Genomic DNA, 27,683 nt, shown 5'->3' with positions numbered 1-27,683 from the left:
TATTAAATGCCCATTTAATTAAATATCTCACGTTTTAGCAAATTTGGCATTTAATGTAATTCAAAAAATTATTGGCGCCTAGGCATAGGAGATATAAGGGACATCTATCAACATCGCTCTGGTCCCTGGGAGAGGGACAGGAGCGCCCATGTATTTTGGTCCTCCATCCTTCATTTTTTACGTTTGAAAGTTCATCCTTGATGTTTGAAAATGGTATTTTCGCTTGGAATCTTGGGTTTGATTCATGTGATCTTTGGAAGGGGCGAACCTTGGAACATTTTCGACCTGGTCCCTGGGAGAGGGACAGGAGCGATTTTCACATTTAGCCTTGGTTCTCGTCTTTTCCAATCGCCAATTCATGTTGCAAGGCAATCGATGATCTTCCTTGTTTGCTTTATGCGTGCCAAACTCATTTCTTCAATACCAAATGAGCTCTTCCAAGGATATTCGCCCTGGTCCTTCAGTGAAGGACAGGAGCGATTTTTGCTTTTGAGCTTAAAATTGTCGACTTTTGACGTTAACTCCTTGTTCATCGTCTTCATAAAGACATTTTGGACCTTGCAAGACTTCGCCTTGACGTGGTTTTGGAAGGAAATGACTGATTCTATAGAAATCGCCCTGGTCCTCTAGTGAAGGACAGGAGCGATCTTTAATCCATGGCACAAATCCTTAATCATATTAATGTCAAATCATCTTCAGGGCGCAAAACTTTGTTCCTTAATCCATCTCGAGTCCTTTAAACGAAAATGGCACTTCAAAATGTTAGGTAATTAGGCAAATATGATGATTTCGCTCTGGTCCTTGGGTGAGGGACAGGAGCGCCTTAGGCAATTCCATCAAGTTCTCGTGGTCTTTGCAACTTTGTTCCTCTTTGAAGCGTTCCCAATATCATCTCCATCATGTGCCTTGGCTTGGATTTGACCAAACTTGGAAGGGAAGTCTTGATAATGCACTTTTCGCCCTGGTCCCTGGGTGAGGGACAGGAGCGCCTTGGCCAAAATAGGCTCCACTTGTGTTTTGCAAACTTTCAAAATTATCTTCAATGGAGCTATTATGCCTTCCTTTACTCGTCTCAAACGTAAAACTTGCTTCACCCTTGCTAAAAACTTGTCTTTTGAGAAAATCGCTCTGGTCCCTGGGAGAGGGACAGGAGCTTCCTTTAAAATCGCCTTGGTCCTTGAGAGAGGGACAGGAGTGCCTTAGCTAATTTGGATCGATTTTCTCCATTGTGGTCCATTCAAGTTATATTCAACGGATAAAACACACTTTCCTTGTTCTTCTCAAATCGCGAAATCATTCAAATCTTGCAAGGATAAGGCGAACTTGGAATTCAAGCTCCGGTCCGTTAGTGAGGGACAGGAGCGATTTTTGTCATCTTAGCATATTTCCTTACTAGTTGGTCGCTCAAATTATATTCAATGGACAAAACATGTCCTTCTTGATCTCTTCCAATCATAAAATTGTCCTGGTCTGGCAAGGACAGTGGAAATTTGGAAATCAAGCTCCGGTCCTTCAGTGAGGGACAGGAGCGATTTTTGTTTTAAAGGTCAAATCTTCAATCTTTCATTGCCAACGACCAAGTCTAGATACTCCTTTATGCTCATTTCATCCTTCATCACGTCCTTGATGTTTCATTTCGATCAAATGAGGCCCAAAATAATCTATATGAGCCATTTCGCCCTGGTCCTTCAGTAAGGGACAGGAGCGATTTGGCCTTAAACCTTAAAAACTTGTCATCTTGAGTCTTCAAAATCTTCAAAATCTTCAATTCACGCTCGATTGTCTCTCCTGGCGACCCTGCAAAAAGCAAATAAAACAAGTCAATAACCAAAATGCACAAAATATCATTTTCGCCCTGGTCCCTGGGAGAGGGAGAGGAGCGATTTTGCCCTTTTGGAGTTAAAATATCAAAATCTAGGTCTTCATATCACTTCATCATGCAGGGCTAGGTCATCTCCAAGGCTAGGAATCGGTTACCTTACTTCCAAAATTTGGTCAAAATTCACCCAGACAAAATGCATAATTTAATCATCAAAATGCTATCACTTAGACCTAACTTGAATTTGCCCTCAAAATCTTGACTGGACTCATCCTGAGACATACTTGACCTCCTGGCAGACTCATCGTATTTCAAAATTGCAATCTACTCGAGGATGCTCAATAATCTTTCAAAATTGGACTGGACTTTGGCTTGAAAACATCAAAAAGGAAACCCTAAGGCTTAACCCTAGTCCAGACGACTCACCACTTACTCAAAACCCTAAAAGCAGAGAGAAGAATAGGCAAAACAAAAGCAAAAAAAAGAGGGGGTCCCCGTTCTAATGGGGCAATGTGTGAAATGGTCACAACATCTGGCGACACCACTGAGAAATGTTGGAAAACATTTGGGAATCAATCTTTCTTGAAGAAAACTCAGAAAACCTCCCTCAACAAAACAAGGAGTTAAGAAACACTTACAAGAAGAGACCATCATATTGAGACAAAGTATCAAGTCCATAGTTACCCATGTGTGTGCAAATGAGTTAATTCCCCTCAACAAGACAATCATGATCCTCCAGGTTGCCCTGTGATAAGCTACGTAGTTTATCTGGACTCCAAAAGCATCCTGGATAGAGCCTCGTTGCCAGTCAAACGTCTACAGTCCCGACGAGGTTATCGCCGCAAGCTCACGAACATTGTTCCATTGCCAACCAAGCGTCTATAGCCCCGATGGAGTTATTCGCATATTCCCTCGAGCCAATTTGATATTTTCTTTTCAGCTCATTTTTTATTTTTTCCTCATTTTCATTTTCTCATCTTTTTGTTTTGATACTGCTTTTCAGTTTCGTCAATTCTTTTTGGGTCGTGAACAGTGAAGCTCACTAGGGTTTGAGGATTGCGGTGGTGCTGAAGTCAGATTTTAGATTTTTCACCGATCACAGCTTTGCCTGGAAACCACAACGACTTGGAGATTATAAGTGTGAAAAGATATAATAACTGGAGGACAAAAATATCTAAGTTCAATAAGCTAATCTTGCTTCATTGCAAATACGTCCTGACTCAAAGCTTTATTAAAAGAAACCCCCTTTGTAATTCCAAAAGACCTCATGATTGTCCAAATGCAACCAATATCCTAGCGAGAAGTTAGAGTGTTACATAACAAAATCACCCAATTTCAAATGGATACCCCCCAGGACAAAACAACTAACCTAAGACAAAACACCTAAACTAAGACCCGAAACAAAGCGAAAGGCAAACCAAAATGAAAGAAAAGCAAACGACAAAAAACGAAAGCAAACTAAACTAACTATGTACAAGGGAAGGCCTTAGGCATCCTACGACTAGAAATAATGTTTGAGATACCTCCCATTGACAGGCAATGGGATGTCCTCTCCAGTTAAAGTCTTCAATCTGAACGCATTTTCTCCCAAAATCTCTGAAATCTGATAAGGGCCCTTCCAAAGCTTATCAAATTTGTCATGCTCTCCCCTTTTCTCGTGTGCTTTATCCCAATACAAGACGAGATCTGAGATCCAGAACGCCTTGACTCTAGCTTGCCGATTGAACCATCTTTTCACGACTCCTTGATGTTTTGCAAAATTTTCTAACGCTTGATCTCTCTTTTCTTCTAGATTCATTAACTGTGTCAATCGGGCTTGAATAGCATTAGTGTTTTCCATATATTCCTGAATAAATCTCAAAGTCGGGATCCTGAGTTGCATGGGGAAAACTGGGTCTTGGCCATAAACCAAAAAATAGGGTGAAATTCCCAATGCGTTCTTTGTCCTGATTCTGTCTGCCCATAAGGCAAATCTCAATTGGGTACGCCATTCTCTCGGACTTCTTTCTAGCAACTTCTTGATAACATTGAGTAGGTTCTTATTGGTTGACTCAGCTAACCCATTACCATGAGGATAATAGTTTGATGAAAATTTGAGGGTTATTCCATACTCGAAAGCCCAATTTGAAAATCTTAATGATGTGAAGGCGGAGCCATTGTCGCAAACCAACGCATAAGGACATCCAAATCTCGTGATGATGTTTTCCTCCAGGAATTTAATTACGGCTTTAGTCGTGCATACTTTGAGTGCCTGTGCCTCTGACCATCTGGTACAATAATCAGTTGCAGTGATGATATACTTGTGTTGTGCCGTGGATGCGGGGTTGATGACACCAATAAAATCCATTCCCCATTTGGCAAATGGCCTTGCTTCGATCACTGGATTCAATGGCATGGCAGGATTTCTTTCTCTGAAGGCTGCGACTTGGCATGTGTGGCAAGTCCTGATATGATTAAATGTATCTTTGAAAAGGGCAGGCCAGTAATACCTTGCTCTTAGGATCTGATGAGCTGTAGCGAGGTTGGCTCCATGTCCGGTCCCAAACTTGGAATGAAAATGCTCAATTATTTGTTTGGCCTCATCTTTGCCAACACACTTCAGATATATTCCTTCGTGATTTTTGTGATATAGAACAGATCCTTGAAGCATAGAATGTTGACACTTTATTCTTAGTGCTCTTTTCTGCGTGGGTGTCATGCGAGCGGGACATTTGTTGTTAAGTAAGTATGTCACAATATCTTTGTACCATTCGTCAGGGGTGACATGCTCCAATTCATAAATCTGTTGGATTAATCCGGGTCCGTCAATTGCTAGCGTCTGTGCCAAAGCTTGTCCTCGAACAAGTTTCATGGGCTGGATTTCGATATCAAATTCTTGGATAATGGCAACCCACTTGCCTCTTCTTTCTCCTAATTCATTTTGCATGAGGAGAGTCTTGACTGCTGCATCTGGCACTATTGCATAGATTTTGGCCCTCAAGAGGTAATGTCTGAATTTTTTAACGGCCTTTACCAGCGCGTATGCTTGTTTCTCAATGTTGGGATATCTGAGTTCTGCATCTTTCAGTGGGGTGCTCATGAATGCAATTGGATTCTCGTCCTTTTCTTCACTTCTCTGGGTGAGAATAGTAGCACAAGTGTAGTCAGAAGCGAAAGAATATAGGTAGAAGGGCTTGAGGTGATCAAGACTGATCAATACTGGCGCTTCTGCGATTGCCATCTTTATCTCCTCGAATGCCCTTTTGGCCTGTGGTGACCATTCAATCTTTGCGTCCTTCTTCAACATCTCATTCAAGGGTCTGACTATCTCAGCAAATCCAGTAATGAATTTTCTAACAAATTTGATCTTGCCAAAGAATGATTTGAGCTCCTTCTTGCTAGCGGGTAAATTGATAGTGGATATAGCTTTTACTCTTTCAGGATCGATGGAGATTCCTCTTTCTGAAATGACATGTCCTAGAAGTTTTCCTTCTGTTACCCCAAATATGCATTTCTTCGGGTTGAGAGATACACCATATCTTCTGCACCTTTGGAAGACTCTTCTTAAGTCATCTACATGATCTTCTCTTTGCCTGGAGAAAACTGTGATGTCATCCATATATATAATAATACATTTTCCAATTAAGTCCCTGAAAGCGATATCCATGGCTCTCTGGAATGTGGCCCCGGCATTGATGAGTCCAAAAGGCATTCTCTTGTATGCAAATGTTCCCCATTTGGTGGTAAAAGCAGTCTTTAGTCGATCTTCTGGCTCGACCAGAACTTGGTTATATCCTGAATATCCATCTAGAAAAGACATCATCTACGACCCGTTGACAATTTGCAACACTTCATCCAGTGATGGTAGCGGATAATTGTCCTTTTCTGAAGCTCGGTTGAGATTTCTGAAATCAACACATAATCTGATCTCTCCACTCTTCTTTCTGACAGGAACCAGGTTGGCAACCCACGTCGAATGTCTTACCGGGAAGATGATCTTGGCTGAGAGCAGCTTCTTAACTTCTTGATATATCAGGGGTTCCAATAAAGGATTAACTGGCCTTTGTCTCTGCCTAAATGGCTTACTTCCTGGCTTCAAAGGGATTGTGTGAGTGATAATTGCAGTGTCATAAGTCTTAAGATCCTCATAACTCCATGCGATGACATTTGGGAAATCTCTCATATTTTTTCAAGATTCCATTTTTTTCTGGTGCGGTGTAGGATTTTCCAATGAACACATTTTTTACTTGTATGTCATCCCCTATGTTGATTGCATCGCATGTGTTTCCTTCCATACTGTGGCTTTTCATCTCCTTCAATTTGTCAGGATCAAAGATTCTTTCTAATTCCACCATTCCTTTTGGAATAGTGTTTGTTTTTAAATTCAAAACTCCTTCGGCATCAAATTCTGCTTCTCCCACTTCTTCTTCATCAATGATTTGAGCTAGGAAGACATCTGTGTTGGTCAAGAAATCCAGTATGTGCTTGTCGTCTTCAAAAACTTGAAAATTGGTGATATTATCTGGGACCGAAGGGACTGATGTTAATTCTACCGTGAACTTCTTTAATCCTTCCATTGCTAATGGTATCAAGGAGCTGGCGGCTTGTGCAAGGGAATTAGCCACTTGATTTTGATGTCTGTATATAGAATTGATGTTGAAGGCTTCAAAACTCTCAATAAGGTCCCAAACTCGATTTCTATATCTGGTCAGCCTTTTGTCATGGCAAACATACTGCCTTCTGATTTTCCTTATAGCTATTTCTAAATCTCCATACACTTGCAGTATTTTTGCTTTCTTTTTGATAGCTAACAATAACCCATGAATCAAGGATTCATATTCAGCTACATTGTTGGTGCAAGGAAATTGTAATCTGTGAGCAGCAAGGTAGGTTTCTCCTGTCGGGCTAATTAATTCGTAGCTTGCTCCAGATCCTTGTTTGGACTTAGAACCATCGAACCTCAATGTCCATATTGCGTCTCCTGGGTCTTCCGTCACTTGGTCCTCCTGGCTTTCGGTTGATGTATCGGATAGAGTTTCGTCCCCTGAGGAGCTATCAATTTCTAAATCTTGAATCTCTTCTATGATTAATGTTTGCGGGGCTCTTTTGTACACTTGTTCTAATGCAGTTTGGCACAAAGTGCAGGATAGTTCTGAATGGACGACATTATGTATCCTACACCAATTCGGAAGAAGCAGATCTCGAACGGATGCCAAGTTACCAAGTTGCACACTTTGTTGTATGTTTCTATGTACGAATTTTCTGAAATTTTCAAACATTCCATCATCTTCTTGGCCGGATCCTTGATCACTTTCCACGATAATTTCTGTAGATTCCATGACCTCTTGTTGATCATCTTTATCTTGTATGTTCTGTATCATCAGGACCTCACCTACTTTAGGTTTGTATGTCCCTAAATCTGATTCTAAGAACAGGACTTCATTGTCTTCCCCATACTCGGTTATCATAAGTCTCAATCTTCGAGTGCTGTCGATCTTGATTTGATTTGGGACTCCTCTCCATGGTAACCACATATGTGCAAAGTCAGTTGACACATACCCATTCAATTTTCGTGACCAATCTCTACTCAGAAGCATCCCATATGAATCAGGAATATCCACGACTGATATGTCTATGAAGTTTTGAACCCTCGGGTCCGCGGCCAATTGCATGTGGATATTGTTTAATTCTCCCATGACTGGAACTTTTGTCTTGTCTAGCTGAGTGACCTTTCTTTTGGTAGGGGCGGGAGTTATTCCTAGTCTCTGACAAACAGCCAGGGGCATCACATTGCTGGAAGCTCCTGAGTCATAAAGGCAATTATGTAGTAATTTCCCAAAAATTCTAACTGATAGCAAGAACGGGGCCGGTTCATCTTTTCCTTGGGAAAGGGCTGAAGAATCCCCACTGTGTTCTTGATGCTTCACTTCATTGACCTTCGGATTGTCATTCTCGGTGAGGCCTTCCTCTTTTGAGTGATCGGTCTTGTTTGGAGATTTCCTTTTCTTGACCACATCCTTCTTAACGGCAACCTCCTTTCTTGGAAGATTCTGACTAGTGGTGAGACTTTCTTCGATAGCAGGTTGAGTTTTCTTAGTCTCGCCCCTTTTGAGTAACACCTTTCCTTCTAACATGTCTTCTTTTTTGGCTGGGAAAGCTATGGTCTGGACCATGCATTCGTCTTGTTCAGGTTGCTCTTTGTTGTCGGCTTCCTCTTGGGTCATATTGATGGTAGCTTGAGCTTTGTTGGCCGAGTCTTGAACGTTTGACCTTATCGTACTAGACTCACTTAAGCTATTGATCACTGCATCTTTGATTTCTGAGATCTTGAGTAGCTCATAGAGTGGTAGACTAACTTTAACTTTCTTGAGTTCTTCTAACACCAACGTGGCCAATCTTTTCATTTCATTGCCCATGGGGGGTGCAACATTCTTTTGTCTGTATCCTTGTGGGTGTTGTGGATATTCTGGATTGTTACTGGCTTGTGGATTCGAAGGAGTAGAGAAATTGTTCAGAGGGATCGATGTGGTTAGGGGTTCCTGATTTCTCTCTTTTCTATGATATACCCTTTGGTTCACACCTCCTGAAGACTGGTGGAATACCTCCTTTATCCCTTCAACTAGGACACTGTTGTTCAAAGGTGGAAAATAATACTCTGAGTCTTCAATGGGTCCATTTGCAGATGCAGGTGGGAACTGGGAACCTGGTGGTACCATCGGCCCATTAGCAGATTCTGGTGGAAACCTCCCATTTTGTGCCTGATTATCTTCTCCTTGTGAATACTTGCAAGTTTCCACAATCATGGCTTGATCGTATCGCATGGTTGGGACCATTTTGTATCCTGTTGTGGGTGGATTTTCAGGTGGATCATTGTTGCGCATCTCCTGCTGGAATATGTCGGCCGCGATCTTGAATTCAGGACACTGTAACTCAGAATGTTGGTTTGTACTATGGAGTCTACACCAACTGGACAAGGCCGCCTCTGCTAGAAACACTTTACTGGTAGAATGATTTTCTTGATTCTGAGAATTTGGTGGGTTATCTAGTGGCATCACCACATTTCCATTATTGGGAGCAGTATTCCATGGTCTCCTCTGAAAGCCTTGGTTGTTATTTTCCTGATAATTGTTCTTGAAACCTTGATTATTATTTCCTTGGAAATTTTGATTGTTTGTATGTTGGCCATGGTTGACCCTCTGCATGCTTTGGAGTTGATTATTCTGGTTCCTTAGATGAGTTACTTCGGTTGACAACCTTTTGACTTGTTCAATCAACTCTTTCATTTCATCCTTTTCTTCCTGTGTTCTTGATGAGTTTGTTGCGTTCTGCAGGTACACAGGTTGTGTTGGTGGAGCTTGTGAAAGTGGAACTCCAGGATGAGGTACCAACTGGTTTGCCGGCTGTACATTAGGATATGTTGCCTGTGGAATGGGGTTCATAACTGGAGTTTGGTTGGCCAATGCCATACCAACTGCTTGCATTTGATTTGGTGCTGCAACAAGTCCCATATGTAATAGTGGCCCAGTAATATTCTGTCCCATGTGCTTACTGACTTCAATAGCTTTCGCGTATGCTGCGTTTAGATCATTTGGTATAGGATGTGTCCTTACGAACATGGCGGTAAGATGATCTAGGGCTCCATAATAGATCTCCCTCGGGTCAGCAATGAGGTAGGGATGTCGTAACATCGTGTATGCATGGTGGAACCTATTGTTGAAAGAGGTGATTGGTTCATGTTCTCTCCTTCGGATTTCAACAAATTGTCTATACAACTCGGCCGGTGTGGTTGGTATACCAAACTCAGCAATAAATGCATCCTTCATTGCATCCCAAGTCCTGATTGACCCTATAGGCAAATGAATGAACCAGAAGTATGCCTCTTCTCCCAATGAGTAGGGAAAAAGTCTACATGCTACATCTCCATATTCGATTTGTCTGTTGCGACGATGATCCTCGAACATCTTGATATGATCCTCTGCTGTACAATTGAAATCACTGACATTGAATTTGGAACAAAAGTGTTCTGGATTCTTTGGCATATCATGATAGACTGCAAATTCCAATGGTGATGGATTGTTGATTAGCCAAGTAGCGCCATTAAGTGCATGAGCAGGAGGAGGAGGAGGAGGAGCATGGTGTGCCATCGTTCTTCTTGGAGTTTGAAAACTTGACAAGAGACTTGATGAACTGGCTTGGCTTGTCGATTGAGAAATTGCTTGGATACTTGCTTGAATTGCTGCTTGTACTTGTTCTTGAAGAGACGGAGCTTGTGATGGCTTAGGAGATTCCTCCAATCTTAGTTCAAATTCTTTGGGAGTATCTTCTCTCTTGACTCGCTTCGACCTTGAAGTAAACTGAAGCTCACTTAGATTCTTGATGCCTGGTGTTGACCTCAATATCTTTTGATGTTTCTCCGGCGAGAAAGAACCAATGCGATCCAGCATGAAGTTTTGTGTTGCGGAGATTACTATAAGTTCCTTTGATTGCGAAGCTCTCTAGCTACGATTCTTTGGTGTTCTTCAGCCCTATCTTCTTCTTGTTCCAAGATGATTCTCACTCTGTTATATTCAGCTTCAGTTCTCCTTACGTTCCACGCTAGGTGATTCAATCCTGAAACAATATCTTCTTGAATATTGCCTATCTGCAAATTAGGTCGCACTACTTGATTCAATCCCTCATGTGGCAACACCATCGTGATTCATGATCATGCTCGAAATGTATTCTTTCCTTTTTTTTTTTTTTTGGTAAATTTTCTGGATAGTACTGTCCCTTCGGATTATGTGGTTCAAGGCCCTCCTTCTAGCGCCAATTCTGTTGACGTGTATTTTGTACACAATCATACATAGAATAAAATACCCAAGGGTACCTTATCCTCTCTTGAATAAAGCCTCTGATTGCTGAAGATGTCGCAAAAAAGGATCAATCAGGGTGACTCCAATGTTCTTTTATGTAGGGTCTCTACGTGTGGATAAGCAACAGTGGTCGTTGTGATTGTTGTTTCATCAAGGGGCCTTACGTATCCGAATTGCAGCAACAAGATTTCTTTAAACTAACAAGTTCTCAAAAAGATCAAAAGGTAGAGTTTGCAAGGGGTAAATTCTAATCTAATCCTAAGAATGACTCAATGCAGGCTGGACTTGGCAAGATTCTACCAACTTCAATATTGCCATAAAACAACAACTCAACTGAAATTGATGCGATCTTCTAAGGTAACAAATGATCTTTCAATTTGTCAAGGATCATAGACACTAGCACAAAGGCACATATCCAAATCTTAATGACGATTGAAGGTTTAAGTAATTCGAGTCTCTCCAGTGACCACACAAGGCGTTCCTACAATCAGTAAGAAGCTACTGGTTTGGAATGTGAATCTCACCAAAGATCAAGCCCAACACTTAGTCCTTCAAACTTAAATACTACTTTGATTGAGAATGATTCAAGAAAACAAACAACCATGAAGATAGCCACAAGAATTGCAATAAAACACCATAACTTCAATATTTTATTGATCTCAAAGCCAAAATAGACAACAATTGCTTGAAATTCCTTCTTGAAAGCTCAATCTTGCTACAAATACTTTCTTCTCTCAAAAGCTCTAAACTTCTAACTATTTCTTATTGCTCTCTCTTTCTAATTACAAAATGAAAATGAGTGAGGGTATATATAGCATCCTCAATTACAATGAACGACCCAGATCAAAAGAAGATCAACGGTTGAGATTCTGACACATAAACCCTAATTAGGGTTTTATTACAAAAGTTCCCCTTTTTATTGAACAATATTAAATGCATAGCCAAATATTTGATTTGGCACAAAAATCTAGGAAACATAGACCAATGACAATTAGGGTGCCACGTCATCTATAACAACCTCTCTTCTAGAACCTTATTCCCTTTCCAATGCTCCTTTTTAGCATATGCAATGAATCTAGACACGATTCCTTCGATCTCAGCAATTGGAATCTCGGGAAGATTCCTCATTCGTTCTTCCAAGTGGATGACCTGATCGAAAGCTTTGAGAAGAGCCGCATCCCATTCAGGTTCGAGTTCCTTGATTTTCTCAATCAGGAGCATAGTAGCAAACATTTGATCTCTTTGCTCATCTGTAATAACATTCTCATCTTTGCAAAAGATGACCTTGACCCTCTCTTCCAACTCTTGAAGATCCACATCTGTCTCAACTTCGATTCTTCGGCCAAGAATAGTACAAAAAACCCCAAACACCTTGTCCTGGATGGGATGGATAATCTCTTCAACTTGATTGCATTTGTTACTGATGTCCTCAAAAAGAACTTCCTTCATCTGGAGTAAAGTTGACCATTGGAGTAAACTATGGGGTCCTCCATCCATTATCTTCTCTTGTGCTAGGATCTTCCTTGATGTTTGTCTGATTACTTGTAGGACAAGAATGATAACATCTCTAGTATGGGCAAAGGCGGCTACAGTTATCATTAGGTTGTGGATGATCTCAAGAACCTGGATAGCTTGGTGGATGGTCTGCATCATCCTTGTTGCGAATTCAACAACAACTGTATGGGATTTGTCAATCCAAGAGCTCATAAGCTGGACCAAACTCTTGACTCTCTCTGCCTCACCAACTGATTCAATGGGAAGTGCCTGCACAGGAGATACTGCTGGATCTTGACGCCCCAAAGGCTGATTGAGATGGCTAAAGTAGCCTCTCCATGCACCGACCTCTCTCTCAAGCTTTCTATTTTTCTCCATTTCTTCCCTAAGCTTGTCTTTTAGTGCTTCAAACGAATCGGTTGCCTCATCCAATGTTTTCTCAGTCGTGAGTGGACCAAGCTCAAATGTTTCTACATCATATTCTTCTGCGAGGATTTCACCTTCATACTTGTCCACTGCTGGTGTAGCTATCTGCAATTTCCTGGATCCTGTCTCATCTCTGAGCATCTTGGACATCTTAGTGGCTTTACTCTTTTCTGTCACTTCCTGAGAATGTCCAACAAGGCTTTCTTAATCAATCACATTATCTTCGTCCTCAACCACAATCACCCTTGTTAATCTCTCCTTCAACCAATCTGGAATGGCAGACCTCGTCTCCCTAACTTGTATTTCTTTAGGCAATGTCTCTTCTTCTCGGAGGGGAGATGTCACTTCGTCATCATTCTTGTCTTCATGTAGCTCATTGACTTGGAGAGATCGACTTGATGAACGTTGAGGTGCCTGTCCTTCTTCATGTTTATCGTTCTGTACCATTGATTCCATAGATTCCTCCATTTCAAGTGTCCTCTTCTCTTGTCGAGAAGATGTGCCGGATGAACGATCTCGATTGGCTTCTTTCTTCTTTTTGGAGGATTCTCTTTTCTCAGGTCTCTCTTTCCTCTTTGAGCCTCTAGGATGGGGATTACCTTCACTTGCGCTTCAAAGGTTGCCTTCACTTGTGTTTCTAGGATGAGGATTGCCTTCACTTACACTGGTCCCTCCTTCCCCTGGCCTTTCCTCCAAAGTGAAAGTCATAGATATGTTCTCTTCTCTCAACTTTTGATGTTGCACATCAACCCATCTGCGAGTACAAGACAAAACTGGAGCCATCAAAGCATCTAGATCCAAAACCTCAGGTTCGTTCCAATCTATCCTCACTGCTTTGTTTTCTTGGTCATAAGATGATTGGAGATGTCTGCCACTGTCTTGAGCTTGATCGGCCACTCTGTAAATTTTGCATTTCCTAATGAAATCTAAAGGCAATCTGGAATGCATCTTTCTCTTTACTTCAAAATTATGTGAGAGATTCATCCAAAAATCTTCTACCTGAGATTCATGTTTGTATTTTCTATCGACTGTCTCCTCTATATACCCATAAGGATCAAAACTCTCTCTCAAGGCGAAGAATGAAAATGAATATAAGGCCAACTCCTTCTCTACATCATCCATGGCTGGAACATTAGGACATACCTCAACTGAATTTCCTAGTATGATAGGCACAGGAACTCCATTTCCATGCCTGTGTCTGAATGCCTTCGCATAAGCTGCCAACTGCCTAGTTACATCAAGTAACACTATTCTGTCTGTCGGATATCTCGGCAACATGTAGGGGGGTGAAGGACATCCATGAACTCTAATATAAGTAAATTTCTGAAATTGGATGAACCATGCGCCATACCTCTTTACAAACTCTTGTGTGTCTTGAGATAACCGATTGTGAATCCCGCCTTGCAATGTCCTGGTGATGTTCATCGTGAAGGTATCATTGACTAACTTGTAGTCACTTCCTAGTGGATGATGCAAATGAACATAGGAATCACAAACTCTGACTTCCCCGGGCCCTCTTCCGATCACTCCTTTGTGAGGTAATCCTGCATATTCAAAACTCCTGATCAAGGCATATGTGACGTATGAACTCATGTGGAAGGACTTGGTAGCCTTCAATCTTCTTAACTGCACGTCCAAGCAATGGCTAATCATTCTAGCCCAATGAATTGTTCCTTTTCCTTGAACTATCACTTGGATGAAGTAGAACATCCACTTCTCAAAATAGAAGGCTTGAGGAGCTCCTGTGACTCGGTTTTGCAATGTTATCAAATCTCTATACTCCTCCTGGAAGTCGATCCTATGTGGTGTGTTTGGAATCTTGCTCAGGCGAGGACGACTCTTGAGTAACCAATTCTTGTTGATGATGCTCAAGCAAGTGTCTGGATCATCTTTGTACATGGACCTGGCTCCTTCTAAGCTTTTGTAAATCATATCTCTGTGCTCCGGAAGATGGAGAGCCTCACTTATAGCCTCCTCTGAAAGGTAAGCCAAAGTGTTTCCTTCTTTGGAAACGATCGATCTGGATTGTGGGTCATAATGGCGAGCACACTCGATCATCAACTCATGGCACTGGATTGCTGGAGGGAAGTCGACCGCCTTAATAATGCCACTTTCAATTATCCTCCTTGCGACAGGTGATGGCTTGCCAATGTAAGGGACCTCTCGAAACTTCTTCACACTGAAGTTTCCCAAGTTGGTATCTCCAATGTTGCTCCACTTCGACACGATCTTGGTCTCCATTTCTTCATTCCTCTGATCTTCCTTCATGAGGGCTGGATGACTGGTGCATGCTCCTGCCTTTGGGGTCGCCATCTCGACACCTACACAACATTTCATAATGAGCAATATACCTTGGAACGTAGAAATATAGACTGGATTAAAGTTTGAATTTAGGAAACTTCATGATAAATCTTTGAATTATCATTTCCTAAATATAACGATGCAATTTGGAAATTCAAAATTTCAAAATTTGAACGAAGGAGATCTTGCCATACCTCTCTTTGAGAACTAGCTCTAAAAATCGATGCAAAAATGAAGAAATTTGCTAGGCAAAATGAAGATCGAAGTCCTCTAGCAAATGTGCCTCCTTCATCAACTTCACCACCCTTGGGGTCTTCAACGCTTTGAGGGAGAATTCGCTCCACTTCCAACAAAATTCGCACTTCTCCTTCGATGAGATTTCGCTCCTTCTATTGCTTCTCCAAATTGCATTTAAACAATGATTGAATGATGGATTAAAATGCTATAACATACCTCCCTTATATATGCGCTCATGCATTGCAATCCCCATAGGCCGACTTGGAAAATAAACAAAAAAATAAACAAAATTTAAATAAAAGAGGAGGCCGACCCTTATTAAAATGTTAAAATAAACCCCAAGCGCACTCCTTTTTTATTTAATTTTAATTTTAATTAATTTAAAATGCCTTTGCAATTAAAGTTTCTATTTTTTAAAAGGCTAAATTAATTATTAAATGCCTTATGCGAACTTATTAAATGCCCATTTAATTAAATATCTCACGTTTTAGCAAATTTGGCATTTAATGTAATTCAAAAAATTATTGGCGCCTAGGCATAGGAGATATAAGGGACATCTATCAACATCGCTCTGGTCCCTGGGAGAGGGACAGGAGCGCCCATGTATTTTGGTCCTCCATCCTTCATTTTTTACGTTTGAAAGTTCATCCTTGATGTTTGAAAATGGCATTTTCACTTGGAATCTTGGGTTTGATTCATGTGATCTTTGGAAGGGGCGAACCTTGGAACATTTTTGCCCTGGTCCCTGGGAGAGGGATAGGAGCGATTTTCACATTTAGCCTTGGTTCTCGTCTTTTCCAATCGCCAATTCATGTTGCAAGGCAATCGATGATCTTCCTTGTTTGCTTTATACGTGCCAAACTCGTTTCTTCAATACCAAATGAGCTCTTCCAAGGATATTCGCCTTGGTCTTTCAGTGAAGGACAGGAGCGATTTTTGCTTTTGAGCTTAAAATTGTCGACTTTTGACGTTAACTCCTTGTTCATCGTCTTCCTAAAGACATTTTGGACCTTGCAAGACTTCGCCTTGACGTGGTTTTGGAAGGAAATGACTGATTCTATAGAAATCGCCTTGGTCCTATAGTAAAGGACAGGAGCGATCTTTAATCCATGGCACAAATCCTTAATCATATTAATGTCAAATCATCTTCAGGGCGCAAAACTTTGTTCCTTAATCCATCTCGAGTCCTTTAAACGAAAATGGCACTTCAAAATGTTAGGTAATTAGGCAAATATGATGATTTCGCTTTGGTCCCTGGGTGAGGGATAGGAGCGCCTTAGGCAATTCCATCAAGTTCTCGTGGTCTTTGCAACTTTGTTCCTCTTTGAAGCATTCCCAATATCATCTCCATCATGTGCCTTGGCTTGGATTCGACCAAACTTGGAAGGGAAGTCTTGATAATGCACTTTTCGCCCTGGTCCCTGGGTGAGGGATAGGAGCGCCTTGGCCAAAATAGGCTCCACTTGTGTTTTGCAAACTTTCGAAATTATCTTCAATGGAGCTATTATGCCTTCCTTTACTCGTCTCAAACGTAAAACTTGCTTCACCCTTGCTAAAAACTTGTCTTTTGAGAAAATCGCTCTTGTCCCTGGGAGAGGCACAGGAGCTTCCTTTAAAATCGCCTTGGTCCCTGAGAGAGGGACATGAGCGCCTTAGCTAATTTGGATCGATTTTCTCCATTGTGGTCCAGTCAAGTTATATTCAACGGATAAAACACACTTTCCTTGTTCTTCTCAAATCGCGAAATCATTCAAATCTTGCAAGGATAAGGCGAACTTGGAATTCAAGCTCCGGTCCTTCAGTGAGGGATAGGAGCGATTTTTGTCATCTTAGCATATTTCCTTGCTAGTTGGTCGCTCAAATTATATTCAATGGACAAAACATGTCCTTCTTGATCTCTTCCAATCATAAAATTGTTCTGGTCTTGCAAGGACAGTGGAAATTTGGAAATCAAGCTCTGGTCCTTCAGTGAGGGACAGGAGCGATATTTGTTTTAAAGGTCAAATCTTCAATCTTTCATTGCCAACGACCAAGTCTGGATACTCCTTTATGCTCATTTCATCCTTCGTCGCGTCCTTGATGTTTCATTTCGATCAAATGAGGCCCAAAATAATCTATATGAGCCATTTCGCCCTGGTCCTTCAGCAAGGGACAGGAGCGATTTGGCCTTAAACCTTAAAAACTTGTCATCTTGAGTCTTCAAAATCTTCAAAATCTTCAATTCACACTCGATTGTCTCTCCTGGCGACCCTGCAAAAAGCAAATAAAACAAGTCAATAACCAAAATGCACAAAATATCATTTTCGCCTTGGTCCCTGGGAGAGGGACAGGAGCGATTTTGCCCTTTTGGAGTTAAAATATCAAAATCTAGGTCTTCAGATCACTTCATCATGCAGGGCTAGGTCGTCTCCAAGGCCAGGAATTGGTTACCTTACTTCCAAAATTTGGTCAAAATTCACCCAGACAAAATGCATAATTTAATCATCAAAATGCTATCACTTAGACCTAACTTGAATTTGCCCTCAAAATCTTGACTGGACTCATCCTATTTCAAAATTGCAATCTACGCGAGGATGCTCAATAATCTTTCAAAATTGGACTGGACTTCGGCTTGAAAACATCAAAAAGGAAACCCTAAGGCTTAACCCTAGTCTAGACGACTCACCACTTACTCAAAACCCTAAAAGCAGAGAGAAGAACAGGCAAAACAAAAGCAAAAAAAAGAGGGGGTCCCCGTTCTAATGGGGCGATGTGTGAAATGGTCACAACAGGTAGGAGCTTTCATGGGTAATGCCAATAAGTACTTCTTTGCATCTATTTTAGTTATAGTAAGAGAAGACCTGGTATCTGATCCAAATGTATGTGCCGTTCAGATTTGGTTATAGTTCAGTTAGAATAAAAAATCTTATTCCCAGATTTGAATTAGTGAAATCTATTTGTGTTTCATATGGCTTCATTTGTACATGTCTTTCTTTCTCTAGTTAGTAATAATTTAATAAATGGTTATAACCTACATATTTATATACCCATTCCTTCATATGATATGCTTGCGAATTTTGGTCTATACTGCATTTAATTGGCTTGTTAGAATGGAATATTGTTTTGATTGCAGCATTTTCAGTTGAACGTGGCATAAATGTAAACAGATATGTATTATTCTACAAAAGCATTTCTTGGGAATGCACAGGACGAACTAGATATTTATTTTCCTTCTGAAGATTTTATAGTTGTAGTACTGCAGAAGTCTGAAGAGATTTTGACAGTAGGAATTTTGAATTCCAAGGGAGGTTTTTTTGAAACCGGAAAGACTTTCTTTCATTTGTACATTATTTGTATCTGCAAAGCATGTTTATGGTGTTTACAGATACTTTAAAAAGAATGTCAGTCGTGAATACCAAACTACTCAAAGCTCAAGTTCTTTCTCACCAAGTACATCCACCCATTTTAAAAATTGTAGGAAAGCTCTTGGAAGTTAATAATGTTCTGAACAACTTCCTCAAGTTCAGAGGATTATGAAAGGAACTTGAAGTGTTTGAAAATTAAACCAATTTAGTGGACGTGTCTAGCCTTTCCTGTATTGTATTATGCATTAATATCACAGGAGAACCATAACAAGGTTAACCAAGATCAATCTGAGATAATGTTGAAAGTTTGCATTTTCAAGTCACTACAAATTATTAAATTTATGATCTCTTTGGAACAGGGTCAAGATGTACAGAAACTGCAAATAATTATGTTCGGTTTCGATATGGGAGATGCTACTGAATGGAACTGAATTTATGGCAACAGATTGATATTTACTGATTGCCAAGTGTTATGCTAATAGTGCTTGATTGCTAATTTGACCTTAGTTTTTAGTTACCTAGGAAAGTCATCAGTTTACTGGGAATGAATATATGGTTACCGATCACTATCGTTTCCCATCAATAGCTATTCTAGTCTCATAGGTAATAATGACAATGTTAATCACAAGAAAAATGTATGACTTACTATGTTCTCTACCTGAGCAGGTCTATATTCTCGCATGCTACAACCTTCGACTTTTTACAGCATATTGTCAAACCATGAATTTAATTGTTTTAGAGGGCATGGGTTACCTGATTCGTGAGCTTGAATTTTCGTAGTCATGGGGGAATCTTGTTTGTTCTTTTATATAGAGCTTAGAGCTGAAGATTTTAACTTTAAGTGTGATTGTAGAATTTTATATATGTGAATTTATTGTGGATTCTGTGCAAATGTCTAGGTCATCTAAAAAAAGGGACTCATCATTCATTCAGCATTAGGGCCATGGCTGAATCAGCTAGTGTAAATGGTGTACCGCAAATTGATATCTCAATAAATCCAAGGGTGGCATCTCTTAAACCCATAACAAACAATGGCAATATCAGATCATGCAACTGTACTTGTGCAAGTCGGAGTTCCTATTATCAGACTAACAGCTGGTGAGCCTGATTTTAATACACCAGACCTAATATCTGAGGTGAAAATGGACAGATAACAATAAGTTAATGAGTTTATCTAACTTGCATGATATAATTTAAACAACTTGAAAAAGTAGATTGCCTATTGTGATATTGGTTTGCCCTTCTGTACAGGTAGGTATTAAGGCAATTCAGGAAAGTTATAATCGATATACTCCTAATGCAGGAACCATGGAGACTCGAACGGCTATTTGTAATAACTTAAAAGGTTAATTTCTCATTTTACTCAATTGTCTCCACCAACATTGTCTCCTTTGGACCTTAAATGGAAACATGCATGTTTTCTATCTAATATACTACCTCTAAAGGGAAAATTAACAAGTTGTTACTTTGCTTGATATATAGAGGAAAATTGCCTCTCATATACACCTGACCAGATTTTTGTCAGTAATGGAGCAAAACAATGCATCATGCAAGCTGTTTTAGCAGTCCGTTCACTGGGTGATGAGGTAAGCATACTTCAATTTATGAGTTTTATTTTGCTTTTTTATTGACAAAATGCAAGTTATATTCAGGTAAGATACATTGTTATTCTATGTTGAAGCCAGTAGTGTTTTTATATTGTCTTATTCTTATAAGTATCTTTTCTTAATGTACTCGCTACTGGATAGAAATCTGGGGCCTAGGTAGTGGCCAAGGCTGAGAAGCTACAACTTGTAAACTGCTAGCTGAAATAAACACCTCTGAGCTTATAATATTATACACTATATAAAACAACTTATCTTTATCTGTTCAAATTTCTTTCACATTTTATAGTAACTTGAACAAGGGGAATTGAAGAAATGAACCAAATAGTGATATGCTGACAGACAACAATATTAAAATATGTTGCAGGATTTAACCCTAAAAAATACCAAATTATTTGCTTAAAACAAATTCATAGTGTCTAATCAGGAAACATCCTCATTCCACCATTTTCAATTGAAATTGACAAAATCGTTTCAAAGAACCCTAGGAATTGTCATTAAAAATAAATTGTAATTCTTCGATCTTTTATACCATATAAATCTCAAAATTACCCACAAAGAAATTGATGTTTGTCACAAGTAATTAGTAATCATGTTGTTGATAGCCTTGAAAAGATCACTCATATATTAAAAACAGTTACAAAATTAGTTTTACAACCAATTTATGATTTCTCTATCTTACCTAGAAACAAATCAAGCTCAGAAGTCATGTCACCAGTTCTATTTTAATCTTGAATCAACATAGACTTAAAAGGTATACTGAACAGTATTTCAGTTCCACAATAGTAGTTTGGAGATGTGAACTAAGCCCAAGGTCTATAACAGACTCTTAAGTGAGAGATATGAATGACAGAAGTGTACTCTAAATTTCACCATGGCTACCTTCGATATAGTCAAGAGCTTTGAAGTGTTTTGCTATAATCAGCAATGACTGGAGATTTCTTGACCATATCCCATATTCAAGCTGCATTTCGCAGCCAATCCTATTCACTAATTGGCCTTGCAAAGGAACGAGGCATTGCCAAATCCATTTCACTTTCACAAAGTTCTTTGATGTGTGCATCCTACACAAAGCATAATGCCTGAAACAATTATTATGAAAGAACCAAAAAAGTGAAAAGATATTTTTAGGTAGGAATGAACATTTTTCCTCTTAAATGCACAGTGATTCAATATGTTAATATTTTTTTTTCTGTTTGTTCAAACTTGCAATTTCAAACACCTACGGCTCACCGTTGCATGAAAAAACGCATACTAAATGTAACTAAGCCATTAATTAAAAAAATATACAAATCTACACAATGCAGATTTAACCATTCAAGAATAGCCATGTGTGTTAGATAGAAACACAAGTGCCCATTGCTATTTCGACAACATCTTGGAGAGAGATGTTGCCTGTGTGTTTAATATCTCTTGTCCTTTTCCTTTCCTTCAAGGCCTTAGTGATTAACGTGACTGTTGGAACTATAGAAGCCTCAACTCGCCTGTTGATAACAGAAAGCTTTACGGTTACTCGTATGCTATTCCATTCCTTAAATCGTTTTTTCCGACAATCTCTTCTCTGATCTTTCTCAGAGAAATCCCGAGAGGGCCTATTTTGGGCGCCAGCTTTGAAGGGGCGACAAATTCACCTCCAGTAAGTCTCAGGAAGACTTCAACAAGGACCATTTTTACTTAAACTCCAAACCTCCAGTTTCCTCCCCGGCTGCTACTCAAAAGATGTGAATCAACAAACACCTAAATCTTTATATAATAATGTATAGATTGTGAAACCCTAATTTATTTAGGGTTTTTTCTCTTGTTTAGGGTTTTGAAACAGGATCGAATTTAGGTGCAATTTTTACTGGGACTCGAAAACTTGCAAACTCTTCTTGTGAAACTCCCCGGCTGCTACTCAAAAAAATGTGAAGATACGGAAAACCTAAATCTTTATTATATCTATGAATGCTAGACCCTAATTAGCCGCGTTGATGAAAACAACACAGTAAACTTCGTAATTAACTAAACCCATATAAAATCTCCAGTCAATCTATGATGGCGTTCTACACATTCAAACCCTCCAATTTGAACCGATTTAATGGTGGAGAAAAGGTTGTTTTCCTCAAAACAATATAGGTTAAATAAATCTTACCGTGGATGGTTTGTTGTGACTTCCCTGAGTTCCTTCAAACATTTTGGTTCACGGCTATAAACACGTGTTTCAAGAATATACTGTAAAAGAATGTGGGTATACAAGAATGAATTCTAATGACGAAATGACTAATTTTTCAAAGCAATATGACATCAAACCTTGTAGAGGACATCACTTTGCAGAAGATGTGTTTGGGTTTCCACATTGGCATTTGGAGATGCTCCTTGATTGATGTCCGCCATTAGTAACTACTTGAGATATTTCGTAGATCAGAGGAAAAATTACGAAATCGTAGAGTAGCTAAAGCCCCATTGTTCCAAAATGCCCGTGCGTTGATCTTCCTTCTCCAAAAATCCAGAGATGTTTTTGCGAGTAGGTAGGAGTAAAAGCTCCCCACAGGACAAACAACACAACCACTCTCGAGGTCGCGAAAAGGAGGGTTTGCAAAGTGTTTGTGGTATCTGCAGTTGGATTTCCTGCATTCATCGCTTTATCTGCAGTTGGGTTTCCTGCTTCACTAAAGTGGGCACAGTCCATCGTCAAGAGGTGAGTCGGTTTTTATTGTCGTCGTTTTCCTCCTTGTTGATTTTTCGTACCATTTTTGCAAGTGGTTGAAGCTATCCATGAGACTCATTTGGCCTCAGCGTTGCCTAATTCAGGTTCATTGTTGGGAGGATGTTGGATTTAGGCTCCATCCTCCTGTAGCATGGACAAGGGCTTGAAAGGAGCATCATATGGTCGCAATTGATTGAATTCAGTCTCCCCGACTCTTCCCCATTTGATTGAAGGTGAACCGCAGTCTACTAGAGTGTGATGGACGGGGTGGCTAGCATAGATCGTCTACTTCAGAAGCCTTTATTCCTTGGTGGACCACGAGAACGATTTCACACCATTAGGATTTCATTGTGAATGTAAGCGGTGTGTGTAGGAATGGTCTCTTGGTCCTCCTTTCGTTTGTAGGGTATTACTGTCTAATTCTCTTTCTGAGATCTCATTATTTCTATTATATTCAAAGAATGACTATTTTCTTGGTCTGTTTGTACAGGTAATTGCAGAAATGACTGGTGGAGGAGTAGACTACAGTATCGAGTGCACAGGGAATATTATTGCAATGATTCAGGCATTCCAAAGGTATGAAATGTTAGCCGGTGAGAAACTCCACATGCTCCTCTTGTTCTCTTGATGCAGTCTTTCATCTTCTCACTCTTCTGTTTTGACGGCGAGACTTTTTTCTTTTCTTTATCTCTAGAATTTTTTTGTTTCTTTTTACAGTAGTTGGAGAAAGAAAGAAGCTAAAAGAAAGCAATTGGGAAGAGGTATATTTAGAAAGGCCCTTTGTGAAGTATTTTGAAAAAATTGTTCAAGAAAAATCTCCAACTTGGTATCTATCTTTCCGCACCATCCAGTCACACAACTTGCCTAAGTTTCATAAGTTTCTATTTAAATGATTGCTTAGGCAATACGTAGTTTATGATGATTATCTTTGCATTCCAATGAGCATGTTTGTTATCTCTAAATGATTGCTTAGGCAATACGTAGTTTATGATGATTATCTTTGCATTCCAGTGAGCATGTTTGTTATCTCTTGTCCACTAAAGCGCTATCATTCAATGAAATGATTGGGCACATTTTGCTGGGCCAATTTGCTATCACAATTGAGTACTCTTTCTTGTGCTCGGTCATGGCTGCTGAACCCATGAAACTCATGGAGACGTTGTCGTATGGTCTACTCGGTATTAATAATGGCATGTACAATTCAAGATTCTTACTGATAGATGTCTATGTTACATGGTATGCATTTAGAAACTAAATTTGTTACTTGTTCTTGAATCATTGTACAATACACATATCGCTGCAATGTTTGTACTCTTTTTTTTCACTCTAAAATCATCCATTACTTTTGAAGTGGGCTTTACTTTAATAAGTTAAATCCTTTTTCTTTTAAGCACAAAATCTGTCTAATTTTTAGAATTACCACTCTTGAGGTTGTGATTAATTTTTCTTTGACAGTCTTGGTCTTTGTTGCCTTGCACCTGCAACTGATTTAAGGTCTGAAATGTTTTTATATCCATATTTGCATTGGTGAAATCCTGTACAATTGAATCCATATATCTAAATACATCTTAGAAAGCTTGTACATTAGATGTTGCAACTTACTGGTTGATACTAAAATTACTTTAGAAACATCTACCCTTCTTATCATAACCAAAACATGCCCTTCTATGGAATAAAGAGATTTTTTCATATATTTGGAGCACATACTTTTATGGAATAAAGAGATTTTTTCATATATTTGGAGCACATACTTTTATTGCATCCAATAGAATCCTGATCCAGCAAGGTAAATGCAAAACCATTAGCTTATTATCTTTCTAATACAAGCCCAGGGTACTGTTTACACGCAGTATATGCATTTTATGCTATTCAGAGAAAATGTTCAATTAGTTTCTTTGAATATCATTGCTGAAAGAAGGAATATTTATATTTATGACAAGGGTTATAGTTTAAAAGGAAATTTTGGCATGTTATTATATGTAATTGCTTTATAATTTATATTGAACTAATTTAGGATATGGTGAAGCATTGTTAAACATAAAATTTAATTTGATAATTTTTATATGAATTTTATGTTTCAATCTCAAATTTTAAGAACGATAAACATTGACTTTTAGTGACTAAGTCTTAATTAATTTTCATTTAGAATCATAAACACAAAAATCAGTAGAGTTATTTTGAAGTAAAATTGATAAAGAAAATATAAAACAATCATTATCAATGTTTGGGCAAATCATGTGTTTGCCTACAATGCCCACTTCATGGGAAACTCAACTGCAGAGAGAGGAAGAAGAGACTTTTACAGATTTATGACAAGAAACTATTGCTTATAAGATATAAACTATGTCACCAGATCTATGGCTTGTTCGGTCAGTGATATGGGTTTTTTAATCATTACAATTTGTTAATAAATATAATGGAATTGCTAAAAAAAATGTAACTTTGTCAATAAATATAAGAGAATTGCAATTGACAATTGATATTTCAGTTTGTTTTAAAAAATGGTTTTGGAAGTCCAAATTATTATTATATATTTTGTTTTGCATAGAGTTCAAAAGCTTTTAATTATATGTTGCCATATTTGAGCTTTTCATTGTATGTAACAAAAAAATGAGATATTAAGATGTTATACTATATTTTTCTCTACAACTTACTTTTGTTTGACCACAGAATTGTAACTACAAGATATTTAACATTTTTGACTCAAACTTGCTTTACTCTATTACAATTTCCCAAAACAGCGGATCCAAAATCCCCTTTTAAACATTATCCTCCTCTTATTGTACTTCACTAATAAATAAAAATGATCAAATGTAAAGATTCAATTTTGAAGGTACCCATCTTTCACTTTCAAAAACCCTGCCTATCGGCTTTGTGTTGTGGGCACATTGGGTGCAACTTCTAGTTATTCTAGCAGGTTTATTAAGTAGGAATGTGATTATAACTAGCACTTGCACTGGAGGGACTATAAGGATTATGTTGATAGTTTTTTTAAGTTTATATGTTAAAACTCAATGAATTTTTATCAATAATTAAAAATAATAAATATTTATTTATATGCTATAATCTACTTTATAAGAAGTATGATATTCAATTGATCTAAACACTTAAATAAGTATTTTACAAATTAAAAAATTGGGAATGATAGCTACTTTTGAATTGCCCTCCTCTTAAATGGGTGATCTAAAGAATTGAATTAACACTTGCTATTAACATTTCTTCACTTTAAATTAGATTTTGCAACCAAATTGATTAGTTTCCAAAATCCAAAATCCATAGAAAGGTTTTATTTATTTGGACAAAAGCAACCAATGTATATATTATACACCAAAGATAGTGACAAGTTATTGTAAGTTATGCTTATAATTCCTTCCTCTCTCTCAAGAAAGAGAAGCAACTACAACATCAAGCAAGTGTCTATTTCATCAAACTATGGTACCCACAAAGAAAATTTGCTCCATTATTATTGTTAACAAATGGAGCAAATTACAGTATTAAAATACAACAAATAGCACAATAGAAAACTAAAAGTGGGGCTTTTGAACCTTGACTAGAAAGGTTATACATAATAATAGTCGTGTACATACATCATTACATATATGTTAGATGTTGTGAGTTCATTATAAATTGTGCGATAAGGGGGCGATATTGAGATTGTCGGTGTTTTAAAGCTCCAAGCTTATTTATTTTAAGTTAATAGAAGTTGATCATAGTTTGATCCTTAATTTTATATTCATTTAAGAACAAATATCATACATTTGCATTGAAGATTTTACATTTACACAAAAGATAAATTGCTAATGGTTTTGACGTAAATATCTTTAAAGTTTGCTAGATGGTTATTTGAAAAGCTATTTGGTAATTAGAGTTTCAATTTAAGACCAAATTATTTTCTATAATTCATTTGAAGTAAATATTATACAAGAGATGAGTACCAATGTAGATGCTACTCCCAAGCACAGACTATGAATTTCACAATCTGTTGGTATGAAATCATAAGAGTTGTAAATACAAAGAATGCAATAAGTAATTTCAATTTTTAAGTGCATTGGATACACTCTTCATGTTCCTTGTGCCTTCCAATTTGTAGCACAAAACTTGCAATAGGGTATGATTAAACCCTTTGCTTGAGCTTTCAATAATTTAATTAAAGTTTCCTTAAAATTATAAAAATTGTACAAAAAATTAGAAAAGTTAAGCTATCTTTGCCTAGGACATTTGAGAGGCTCTACCAATTTCTACTCTATTGTAAATACATAGAAGAAAAAATAAATTCAAATCTATCAATGAAGTTATCTCAATAGTAAATAAAATAGTATAAAAAACAAGTCAATAAATAATTAATAATATAATGGGTCAACAAATATGAACATCATTTAAAATTACATTAAGTATAATTAGGTGAATGAGCCAATTTTGTATACATATACTATGCAAGTCAAAAGTACAATGTAAAACTCTTGTATAAAATCTTCTTCCTTGTTCTACATATGACTTGCTGATTGTATTCTCCTAGTAGTTTGATATGTTCAATAAATTTGGGAATTAGTACAAGGGAAAAAAAAAGAATAATGCTTTTCTCTCTTTTCAAGACTAAAATTGTTCATAGATGTCTTATTTCCATCATGCCTGTGAAGTGTGATACTTGCAACTGCAACACAAAACACTAAATAGATCATTACAAGCAAAAGAAAGATAAAACCATGACAAAGCAACTTGTCGCCTCCTAAGAGATGCGAGTATGGATTTGCTCTCAGATGTGGATAAACAATCCCAGTGACTTGACTACACCTAGATGGAGGATTTGAAATGATAATGATATGTAAAGATGAGATTGATTAAGCTAGATTGATCCAAGAGACTAATTAAGCTAATGATATGCATGACTAAGCTATGATGAGGATGCAATTAAGCTAGAAAAGAGATTGATTAAGCTACATG

General features: G+C 38.3%; 1 protein-coding gene across 6 annotated transcripts in view; it reads left to right on the top strand.

Moving 5' to 3' along the window:
* Window positions 1–24,013, top strand: part of LOC131049274 (aspartate aminotransferase) — a 34,040-nt gene extending 10,027 nt beyond the window's left edge. For 2 of the 6 annotated variants that reach the window (XM_059209810.1, XM_057983323.2), the window contains exons 2-6: window positions 19,352–19,588; window positions 19,704–19,797; window positions 19,935–20,038; window positions 23,233–23,335; window positions 23,460–24,013. In XM_059209810.1, the coding sequence (XP_059065793.1) occupies window positions 19,484–19,588; window positions 19,704–19,797; window positions 19,935–20,038; window positions 23,233–23,335; window positions 23,460–23,635 (582 nt within the window). In that variant the 5' untranslated portion in view covers window positions 19,352–19,483 and the 3' untranslated portion in view covers window positions 23,636–24,013. The remainder of the gene's footprint in view (window positions 1–19,351; window positions 19,589–19,703; window positions 19,798–19,934; window positions 20,039–23,232; window positions 23,336–23,459) is intronic. The other 4 variants (XM_057983326.2, XM_057983325.2, XM_059209811.1 and 1 more) reach the window with 4 other exon arrangements.
* Window positions 24,014–27,683: the final 3,670 nt, after the last annotated feature.

Source organism: Cryptomeria japonica, chromosome 8 (assembly GCF_030272615.1).
Source record: "Cryptomeria japonica chromosome 8, Sugi_1.0, whole genome shotgun sequence".
Taxonomy (NCBI): Eukaryota; Viridiplantae; Streptophyta; class Pinopsida; order Cupressales; family Cupressaceae; genus Cryptomeria; species Cryptomeria japonica.
This window is presented reverse-complemented; position numbering and strand designations above follow the sequence as displayed.